Source organism: Aegilops tauschii, chromosome 6, assembly GCF_002575655.3.
Source record: "Aegilops tauschii subsp. strangulata cultivar AL8/78 chromosome 6, Aet v6.0, whole genome shotgun sequence".
NCBI classification, from domain to species: domain Eukaryota; kingdom Viridiplantae; phylum Streptophyta; class Magnoliopsida; order Poales; family Poaceae; genus Aegilops; species Aegilops tauschii.
The window spans coordinates 244,000,695-244,012,100 of NC_053040.3; the positions used below are offsets into that span (position 1 = coordinate 244,000,695).

The window sequence follows — 11,406 nt, forward strand, 5'->3', positions numbered from 1 at the left end:
ATTTGCGCTTCGGGTAACTTTTGGCTGGGCGCTTAAGGCCGTATTCCTCGGCTGCCAGGACATCAGTCCATCTATCGTTGAGCAGATCTTGATCAGCTTGAAGCTGCTGCTGCTTCTTTTTCAGGCTCCTTGCAGTGGCTATTAGCCAGCGCTTAAAGCGCTCCTGCTCGAGAGGTTCCTCAGGCACGATAAAATCCTCGTTGCCAAGGCTCACCTCATCCTCAGAGAGCGCAAGATAATTACTGTCCTCCGAGTCTTCGTGTATGGCCTGTTCATCAGGGCTAACTTGCCCGTCTTCCCGTTCGTCCTGTTCGGAAGTTGCCTCAACGGGGTCTTCATTGTCTTCGGCATCGTCCGGAGTATTGTTTTCTCCTGTGCCGGTATTGTTGTCTTTTCCACGGTGTGACTTGGAGCGGCGGCGCTGACATCGGCGCTTTGGTTGTATCTCAGGAGGTTTATCCTCGACTGGGTCTTCCTTCTCGTCGCCGTTATTCTCTTTGGGTGTGTCGACCATGTATACGTCATACGAGGAAGTGGCCGTCCAACGTCCGGTAAACGGCGGGTTTTGGGCCTCCTCTTCTCTGGCATCGTTGTCCATATCGTCGATGTCTTTGGAGCCATAATCGAGCATGTCGGTTAGGTCCTCGACAGTGGCTATGAAGTGGGCGGTGGGTGGGAAGCAAAATTCTCTGTCATCAGCCTCCAGTTCGAACCGGATATAATTCGGCTGTGAGTCCCCCGCTAAGGAGAGTGTTTTTAATGAGTTTAGCACGTCGCCTAAAGGCGAGTGCCGGAAGATGTCCGCGGAGCTGAATTCAACGATCGATGCCTGATCAAGCTCGACGTGCGCGGACACACATGGTTCGGAACCTGTAGCCGGAAACGAGTCCGAGGTTCCGATGATACAGATCCCACTCGAGGTTGGGTCTATGTGCGGCTCCGACGCCGCTGAGTCTGCGACTTCCGTGGCAGGGTTGAGCCTTCCGTCCTCGGATGGCGCGATCTGCTCCGGATCTAGGGCCGGAGCTGTTACAGGCGCTATCTCCTGGGTATGGTCTGATGACAGATTTAAGTCATGTTCATCGTGGTGGCAGGGAGCGGCTGCCGTGGTCTCGAATCCGTCGAAGATCAAGTCTTCGCGGATATCTGCGACGTAGTTCAAGCTTCCAAATCTGACCTGATGGCTAGGGGCGTAGCTGTCGATCTGCTCTAGATGGCCAAGGGAGTTGGCCCGCAGTGCGAAGCCATCAAATACGAAGATCTGTCCGGGGAGGAAGACTTCTCCCTGGACAACATTGTTGTAGATGATTGACGGGGCCAGCGAACCTCTTGACGATGACACAGCGGAACTCTCAATGAAAGCACCAATGTCGATGTCAAAACCGGTGGATCTCGGGTAGGGGGTCCCGAACTGTGCGTCTAAGGTCGATGGTAACAGGAGACAAGGGACATGATGTTTACCCAGGTTCGGGCCCTCTCTATGGAGGTAATACCCTACTTCCTGCTTGATTGATCTTGATGAATATGAGTATTACAAGAGTAGATCTACCACGAGATCGTAATGGCTAGAACCCTAGAAGTCTAGCCTGTATGACTATGATTCTCCTCCTTACGGACTAAACCCTCCGGTTTATATAGACACCGGAGGGGACTAGGGTTGTACAAAGTCGGTTACAGAGAAAGGAATCTTCATATTGGGACGCCAAGCTTGCCTTCCACGCCAAGAGAGTCCCATCCGGACACGGGAGAGAGTCTTCAGTCTTGTATCTTCACAGCCCATCAGTCCAGCCTACGTACCATAGCCCGGACGCCCAAGGACCCCTTAATCCAGGACTCCCTCAGTAGCCAGCGTGGCTCAGACTCTCGATGTCGTCGTTGGTGACGTTGGAGGCCTCCCACTTTCCTTTCGAACCAGATCCAGCCATGGTCGGATTGAGGAAGTGGCTAGGAGGGATTCTTGGGGGAGGACGGGTCAGGGCGCTGGAGCCTAGTAGATTGGGGAAGCAATGGCGAGAGAGGAAGGGGAAAGCGTGCAAAGAAAACGGCCGAAATATGAAGGATGGAGTTCGGAGTGAGATCATGAAAATCTAGCCCGTAAAAGAACATCAACTCCCTGATAAAGGGGTGAAGCGGGAAGCCCAGCCTCCGGATGAAGTGGGGGACGAACAACACCCTCTCGCCTGGCCAGGAGTGGGGACGACTTAGCCCTCCTCCGGAGCCCGATGAGTGACATTGGCCAGAAGGTAGCCAGCGCGCTTCAGATTCTCGATGTCATCATTTGTGACGCTGGAGGCCTCCCACTTTCCTTTCGAACCAGATCCAGCCATGGACGGATTGAGGAAGTGGCTAGGAGGGATTCTTGGGGAGGACGGGTCAGGGCGCTGGAGCCCAGTAGATTGGGGAAGCAATGGCGAGAGAGGAAGGAGAAAGCATGCAGAGAAAACGGTGGTGGTTTTCCTTTTATAAACTGCCGTAATACCAAGAGTCCCTTTACTGCGCCTCAGACCTCGCCGCTTCCTGATATAATCGTGCTGTTATGCGCGAGAGGGATAACCAAAATCACTGATCATATCCCTTAAAACACGGGGCACGATCTCCATATTGATGGGACGTGCCAATGGAGGAGCCGCCTCGAACCGCGAATCAAGTTTTTACAACGGTTCAGTGTTTGTGGCCGGTCGTGACCTTTCGCTAAAAGTTGTCTGGCAAGGGCACTATTCACACTTGAGCGGTTGGCCTTCGAGGCTAAGCAATGTTCACAATTCGGAGTCAGGATATAATCCGGATGACCCATGGCCGAACTTGGACGAGTGGCCCTTGAGGGATAGGTACGGTGGGCCCAACGGCGCTTCGACGAATCGGGAGGTCATCGGCAGCCGAACTATTGACATCCGAACATTGAGGGGGTGAAAAACTCATCTTGCAAGCCAAAGACTTCGGATGTGCAGAACCACCAGAAATCATGAACCCCGACGTTGGAGACTAGTTCGGGGGCTACTGAGGGAGTCCGGGACTAAGGGGTCCTCGGGCTGCCGGACTATCTCCTGTGGGCCAGACAGGTGGGGCGCTCTGTGACTACTAGAAGGTCGAGCTATAAGGCGACTCCGTGTCCGGATAGGAAACCTTGGGAGCCTTGGTGTGTCCTCCAAGTCAAGATGGTAGAATCGGCATGATTATTCCTTCATTGTAACCGACCATGTGTAACCCTAGTATCCCCGGTGCCTATATAAACCAGAGGGTTTAGTCCGTAGAGGCTAGAAGAAGAAACATCATCCTACTCACCTAGGGTTTAGTTCATCTAATCTCGTGGTGATCGACTCAGTAATCACCCTATACACTTCAATACAATCAAGCAGGACGTAGGGTTTTACCTCTCCGAGAGGGCCCGAACCTAAGTAAACATCGTCTCCTTCGTCCCTTGTTCCTCATTGATTCAAGATCCACAGCTCGGGACCCCCTACCCGAGATCCGCCGATTTTGACACCGACACAAGGGGAGCAAGAACAGAGTTTCGGGTGGAGTTTTCAGCACTTTTGAGCCACCATGATGAAGTACAAGGACATGGACGAAATATACAAGATGCCCTTTCATTAATTTCGTCCATAGCTTAATATAGGTGTTGTGCCACCTTATTTTTGGGCCAGACCCATGTAATTTTGAAATACTACTTTTAGGCTATATTTTTAGAGTCTGTATTATAGGGAAAACGACTCAGGAGGTGTTTTACTTCCACCTTGCCAAGGGAGGACAAAATCTCCTCTCTTTCCCCCTACAAATAGAGCCCCTAAGGCACCCTTTAGACTTCGGGTTTTGTTTAGATTAAAAGTTCGCCATAGCAGCAACTTCGCGTACTTTGTTTGTGTTCTACGACCAGACAAAGACGTCACAGAACCCCACCTTTCATTAATAAAGCTTTCCTCTTATATTCGCAATATTCAGATTGCAATTTCAATTTCTTGTTTGTTCTTTGTTTGCGTGCAAGAAATAGACCCTCGTGGTCAGGTTGATCGTGCTCCAGCGTGGTCAATAACCTCTCGGAGTCGGTTTAGCGATTGCTAAGGCGCGGCGTCCTCGCACGTCCGTAGTCGGATCTTTAAAGTCTAGTCCACCAAAAACGATAGCTACCATCTCATCGAAAGACGGGATACCTTTGCCTCTATCACGACCCAAACTAAAAACCAGACAAACCCATCCGCTCAGCCGACCCAAACAGAAAAAAAGTGTTCAAAAAAAATTGTGGACGCGAAAAAAATGCATCGGCCACCCGTTGGGCGACGCGGCCGATCCAAACTAAAAACCAATCAATTTCATCCGCTCGGCCGACCCAAACAGACAAAATGCGGACAATACGTGCATCCTTTTGGGTTGGCGCGTTGGAGTTGGCCAAACAAACAAAATGCGGACAATACGCGCATCCTCCGCTCGGTCAACCCAAACAAACAAAAAGCTGCATCGTTTTGGGTTGGCGCGTTGGAGTTGGCCAAACAAACAAAAAGCGAACAATACGCGCACCCTCCGCTCGGTCAACCCAAACAAATAAAAAGCTGACAATACCTGCATCCGTATGGGTTGGCGCATTGGAGTTGCGTTGGAGTTGCTCTTATCATCGCTTAGCTTTTCACATGTTACACAGAAATGGCCGAACAAATGGATAGAATTGAATCAATGAAGTTTATTCTAACATGGTGTGTTTATACATGTAGTGCAGGCAGCTGCTTCAATTACAACATGGGTATGGACAATGTTACAAGTGGAAATGTTGAAACTATACACTGATGTTACAGCTAATTAGTACTACGAGGCAGAACAGACAATTGCCTTGGGAAGTACAAACAATTACCAATTGGCAATATAAAAAATAACATCTGTATTGTGTATCTATAGAACATCACCAGCTATAGATTATCCCAATCAGTGGACCGCAGGGGAATGTACTTTGATCGGTCAGTTTGAATTCCCCTAAACCCTGTTGTTCTCGAGGAAACCATTGGCATTGCAAGCACCGAAGAAGCGCTGATGGTCTCCTCCCCAAGGCCAAGTGACATGGAGCAAGCCGACTGCAAATAAGATCACATGAGGAAGCATACCTGCATCAACGCAAAAGCATACCTTGATCTAGAAAAAGACGCACTGACCTTTGCTCTCGACAATATGCGTTTTGCTTTCACTTTTACTGAGGTTGAGAGTGAGTCCATATCATCTACTTCCGTCTCCTCCATCGGCAACTTTCTTGGCCTGCAATTTCCTGATACATGTGCTTCACTGAAAAGGCAAAGTAAAAAAGACATTCACTGTAAAATGCAATGAAGCATAAGGTTTAACTAGTGGAAAGAGCAGGTAGCAACAAGAACCTGTTCATATCAATTGCCGCGTCCTTTGTGGCGTTAGAGCCATCTTTGGTGTCAGCTACTAAGAATTTCCATGGTCAAAACCATTTTATGTTTATGTAAAAGCACATGAAATCAACTTATTGCCAAGTGCGCACCTTTATTTTCATCAGGTGCTAGCAAGGATATGCCTATGAAGACAAATGTCATGCCCAGCATGAACATTATTATCCTGAGTGTATCAAACACCTAAGGCAAGTCAAAAGCTTCAATTAGTGCATGACCAAACGCAAAATTCACTTGCCATTACAAACATTCATGAATAAGAACTTACTTGATACTCTTGAAAGTAAACAAATCCTGTACAAATAGAGAAGAAAGTCCATGCAATCTGAAACATTGGGACAATCAGTATTGCATCAAACAGAGACAGTCCTTCATTCAGTCTCGCCATCTGTGCCACAGTAGAGTCAGATTACACAACAATATCAATCACAACAGAATGTATCGTTGTCTCAGAATAATGCATTAGCTTAGTGTCTGCACTACATTACCCAAAATCCAGCTGTACAGAGAAATAACAGAAGAATTGAGTATGTGAACCAGCTGTGGAATTGGTATCTGCTGCTCATGGTCAGCCTCAGCATGTTAGACCTAGTAGTAACCAAATAAAGGTGGGGAGTATTGCAGGGTAGTCAGAAACTCGCAATCAAAGAGGATATGCATGTCATATGCATAAATCTCGGTCAAACCTACAATGATTTCGCAAACAAGACGGAGCAAGATCCAATGGCACCAGATACAATAGCGTAAGAAAAGGGCAGCAGTGTTCGCCAATGTGTGCTAGTATCTTTTGCATTATCTGAAAGAATTGTCTCTCCACTCCTGCAGCAGAGTATTGTAACAGGTAAGAAACAACATAATCGAAAGTTTCTAAAGAGGCTAGGTTTTAAGAGGACAATTTCACCTATAGAGATATTGACTGAGTGCAACAACAAAGACCAATGACATACAATAGAGAACAAAGACCAAGTTGCTGTATTTCGCAATCAGCTGCTCCGGAGTATAAACTGTCCACGTATTTATATCATCAGAAGATTTACTTACAAGTTAGAACACAGATAAAGATAAAGCTGCGGGCTTACAGCTATACATCGTAATAGTATATGCTGCACCCAAGGTAATATGTTCCCTTGCAGGAGCGATGGTGTTACAATTGGCATGGAAACAAAAGCACACCAAAATAAAAACTAAAACTAAATTTCCTTACTGCAATACTAGTCTATAGGGAAACATACAACATAAATAATGTATTAAATAACTCATACCAGGAGATTGGTGATTGCCGAAGGAAACTAAGAAGACATTGCCAAAGACAATAAAAGTTGTGGCTACCATGACCCTGAAATAAAGTAAAATCCTAATTACTCTCATTTCATGATTCAATGTATTCATTCTAATATTTATTAATGTGGTCCCAAGAAGCTAAATATACATACTTCACTGAAATGGTCTTGTTCAACACAACGTAGGCAAATGCAATATTGGATACAAACTGAATTGATCCAAGAGCTGCAAGAAGTGACTGCAGTAAAATTACATGACCAATCATTTTCCAAATCATCTGAGTCACTAGAATGGAACGGGATATGAAAAACATGGTAGAATGAAATTAATTAGAGTCAATTACACCGGTGGTACTAGAACTTGGCGTAAATGGTCACCTAAGTGCTAGAACTTGTGGCATACATCGAAGTGGTGCAAAAACTTGGCTCGAATGTGCAAATACGGTGCAAATCTCGTTTCTATACGCCAGCGACGCTGACGGGGCATGACAGCATGACGTAGGGCCCGTTCTCAGTGACCATATTGGGAAGACGGGTGTGTGGCGTGCTCTTTTTGCAAAAAAACAACCTTGAATTCTTATTTTTGTTTTTTTCTCACATAAAGGCCTCTGTTAAGTTTACACAGTAACTGCATGTGTGGCATCGGATGGTCCCACTTGTCAGCCAAACATCACAGATTTTATTAGTTTCAGAATGAAAAATGGAAACCACGCATTACTCGAACCAGTGACGCTTGGGTAAAATGGAGTGCGGCGGCTAGCCAACCCAGCAGATAACAATTGATGTCATAGAATGATATTAAGCCTTTTACATCCTGACCTAAAATATTGTAAAATAAGAAGAAGGAAAAAAACACGGGGAACGTAAAATAAGAAATGTAAATTTGAAAAGAAAAAAAAGATACCGCCGTGGTATTTCGTACTAGCAGCCTGACAATTACCACCAGCAGGACCTAGCAATACAACCACTAGCATTTCGTGCCTTAAACATGTTAGTTTTTTTCTTTTTCATTTTTTAGCCACAAAAAATGTAAATTGTATTGTAAATACGTATTCATTTTAGAATCTGCAGTCTGAGGCACACTTGGCTAATTTTTTTCATATATATATTTAAATTAATCTAGAAATACAAATATAATTTATAGAAAACACACAAAATTTATAAAAATGCATGAACACTTATAAAACAACATAAACAGATTAAATCTTGGACAATTTTATATACAACATAGTTATTTTATAAAAAATATTTTTTTAACTTATAGCATAATTTATTTAATACAATTTCTAAAATTACTTTGATATTTAATTCATATGCAAAAAAATAAAATTATAAAAAAATCATAATTTAATTTGATGGATTTTAAATTAATAGGTGAGCATTTTTTGGTTTATATATTTATTTATATGTATATTATTTATAATTACAATTTACTTTCTTTATAACTATAAATATCAAACCAAAAATTTGTAATTATAAATAATATACATATTCTGTTATAGACATGTAAATTGTAATAATATACAGGTAAATTGTAGCCCAGGAGCACGTTCTGTTATAGACATGTACTGTAACAATTATATTTACACTCCTCGCAAAAAAAAATTTACACATCAGAACCATTTGTCTCAAAAAAAACATGTGAGTCCATAGTTGGAGTGGCACACCCTCCTACTTGTTTTACATGTGTAGTTCGTTCGAAACCCCACGGGCGAAACTTTTTTTACGGATTAAAAATGTTGATTTATACTCCCTCCGTTCCAAAATAGATGACCCAACTTTATACTAAAGTTAGTACAAAATTGAGTCATCTATTTTGGAACGGAGGGAGTATTACTTAATTCAAAGATATAAAACTTGTGTGTGCTTATGCATCGGCAAGTGAACTCTTGGCGGGTGGGTAGCCGCGCGCGCTGGTTAGACCACGGTCACCAGTATGAATCCCTCTGCGTCATATTTTTCATTCTAACAAAAATTGTGATGTTTCACTGAGAAGTGAGACCCACCAGATGCCACACGTCTAACAGGTGCCTTTTCGTGAGAAAAAATAAATAAAAATCCGAGGGTGCTTTTGCAAAAAGAGCACGCCACACGCCCAGCCTTCACTATGCAGTCACTGACAGCAGGCCCTATGCCACACTGTCATGCCTCGTCAGCATTGCGGCCGTATACAAACGAGATTTGCACCGTATTTGCATGTCCAAGCCAAGTTTTTGCACCACTTTAATGTATCCCGCAAGTTCTAGCACTAAAGTGACCGTTTGCGCCAAGTTCTAGCACCACCGGTGTAATTGACTCAATTAATTATATACATGCTATACTAAAGAGGCCAACATATGCGGCAAAGTCAACTGAACCTGTTATGTATGTCTTGTAGAAAAGCAAGAGGGGGGGGGGGGGTTACAATCGCTATAAGCCATTTATTTTCAGTTGCATATGCACTAGTAGTCTAGTACACATAATAGAGTCCATTCTCATCCATATCATTTGTTAGTCTTCCATGCTAACTAACTATAGTTGCTTCAAGGAGAAGGTAGTAATCCAACCTGTGCGGCATATGCAAAGGACATGAAGTTTAGGCAGTTCCCCACAGCGAAAAAGAGTATACCTGGATGCATTTTTATATTATTAGATGTGACAGTTTCCTGTTATTTTATCAAATACATAAGTGAGTGAATAGGCTTATCAGACAGCATACCTATTCTCCAAGTCTGAAAATACATAACTGATTTTGGGACGAATTTGCCATCGCCTTGATTGTTACTTGAGTAGAGCTTTTCTCTCTGCCAAAAGAACCGAAAAAACTATCTTAAAATATAATTCTAGAAATATGTTTCTTTCATAGAATGTTTGGCAGAATAAAATAATATACTCAAACAAGATCAGGGGGTAAGCATGCAGAAAGAATGAGCTACATCATTATGAGTATTGGCTTGGAAAAGCCACGCAATATATGCCATGTTGTCTGATTCTTTCACATAAAGTGCAAGTTACTGAAAACAAGTTGCTCACTTGAACTTGAGCTGACAGATCACAATCCTAATTCAATAACAGGAAGTTTTCTTATGACAAAAATAGCTAAAAATGCTACATACCATATGGAACCCAGATTTAATTTATCGAGTTAAGTAGATAGGTAAATTGAAAGCAATTGTGCAATACCCACCTGATCATGGCCCAATTTGAGAAGATTAGTACCAAAGTTTATGGCAACACTACCCACAATATTGATCAACGCTCCTATAATCCAGTCGCCCATGAGTCGAAAAGGAATAAATCCCTCTTACAAATATATGGCATACTCCTCCAACAAGCCACTTCTAGAAGAGCTCATTTCACATGTCTTGCTGTAACCAACTGGAAGAGTTTATTTTGTTCACCGGTCCGCAAGAAATAGTATGGAGATGAAACCTGCGGCAACCTGCAAAAGGAAGGGCACAACTGGCATATGAGTCAGATGCGTATACGATGATTTATCACTCAAAAAGAGCATCATTTGGTGTCCAAAGATGAGCTAGCACCCCCTGAGAAGCTGGCCAATGTAACAGCAAGAAGCTACAACCTTACTGGCTGTGCATAGTATCTTCTGGCGAACATTGCCAGAGAGGGAAACAAACTTTTATGTTAAACAACTGCAAGCTACAATAATCCGTCCACATTTAGCTATCCAATCTTCAATAAGCTACTCCCTCCGTAACAAAACGTAAGACGTTTTTTATGCCCTGTGCAAAACCAAAAAAACGTCTTGCATTTGGTACAGAGGTAGTATTGTTTATTCATTATTTGAGAACTGCACAAGGCTAACATCCTACCGTTTGGGGGAGGTAAGAAGGGCCCTCCCCATATTGATGGCAAAATGTAACCGGCTTTGCCGATTAAATACTAGTACCAATTGTTTGGCCAATTAATCACAGGATCCATCATCTCAGGCTGGGGCAGCGTGAACTGATCGACTGGAATAATGATAATTAATAGTACTCCCCAACCCCGGAGTTGCAAACCCTGTAGATCTCGTCCCAAAACGACCAACAACGCATAAATTACTTCCAAAAAATACGAGAGTGGGAGCGTGCGGACGCATTCGCAGCTTAGATCTAGCCTGAAATCGACAATATAAATCAGAATCGCCCGAACAACCGACCACATGCGGCGGGGGGGGGGGGGGGGGGGGGGGAGGGGAGGGGGGGCTATACGATTCCGACAAGTAAAATGCAAACAATATAGCAAAGGAAGGCACAGGCACGTGTAGATCAAAGCAATCATCACCTGAAACGGAAGGGAAGAAAAAACCGAGTATGTTCTACACTCTCGTGGTAGTAGGCGCCCTCGGTGGCGGAGCTCGGATTCCTGAGGCGCGCGAGGGGAATGGAGGGAAAGCGGGAACCGGCAGGGGGGAGAAGAAATGCCGGAATGGGTGGAGACGTAGACAAAGGAAGAGGACGATGCAGGTCAGGTCAGAGGGTGGTTGGCACGTAAAGAGATCAGCGGAAGCCGTCGGATCCCTATCGGACGAGCAGCGTGGACGGTGGGTCAGGTAAGCCGGAACCGGAAAGGGACGCGCAGGCAGACAGCCAGGCAGGTTTTTTTTTTTACTCCCCTATATCATTTACAAGTCTTGCACGTGTACCTAGATTGTTAATTTGACCAACTTAACAAGAGGAATGCATTACAAAAAATATATCATTAGAAATTTTAGATATTCTATTTTCTAATGATATAATTTTTATGTTAAA

At 44.1% G+C, this 11,406-nt stretch overlaps 1 protein-coding gene across 4 annotated transcripts; it reads right to left on the reverse strand.

Annotated features, from left to right (window-relative positions):
* Positions 1-4,648: 4,648 nt before the first annotated feature.
* On the reverse strand, positions 4,649-11,138 carry LOC109758406 (probable magnesium transporter NIPA8). Of its 4 annotated transcripts, none has more exons than XM_020317258.4 (14): positions 10,940-11,138; positions 9,840-10,094; positions 9,372-9,456; positions 9,220-9,281; positions 6,827-6,912; positions 6,656-6,729; positions 6,295-6,397; positions 6,084-6,212; positions 5,882-5,981; positions 5,662-5,781; positions 5,486-5,576; positions 5,352-5,406; positions 5,136-5,262; positions 4,649-5,057 (listed from the first exon to the last, which is right to left on the reverse strand). In XM_020317258.4, exons 2-14 carry the CDS (start codon positions 9,930-9,932, stop codon positions 4,896-4,898), a joined length of 1,287 nt encoding a protein of 428 aa, XP_020172847.1. In that variant the 5' UTR covers positions 9,933-10,094; positions 10,940-11,138; the 3' UTR covers positions 4,649-4,895. The 4 variants fall into 4 exon arrangements, with proteins under 4 accessions (XP_020172847.1, XP_020172845.1, XP_073357454.1 ...); XM_020317256.4 differs by having other exon boundaries at positions 5,352-5,409; XM_073501353.1 differs by having other exon boundaries at positions 6,827-6,899; positions 10,940-11,101.
* Positions 11,139-11,406: the final 268 nt, after the last annotated feature.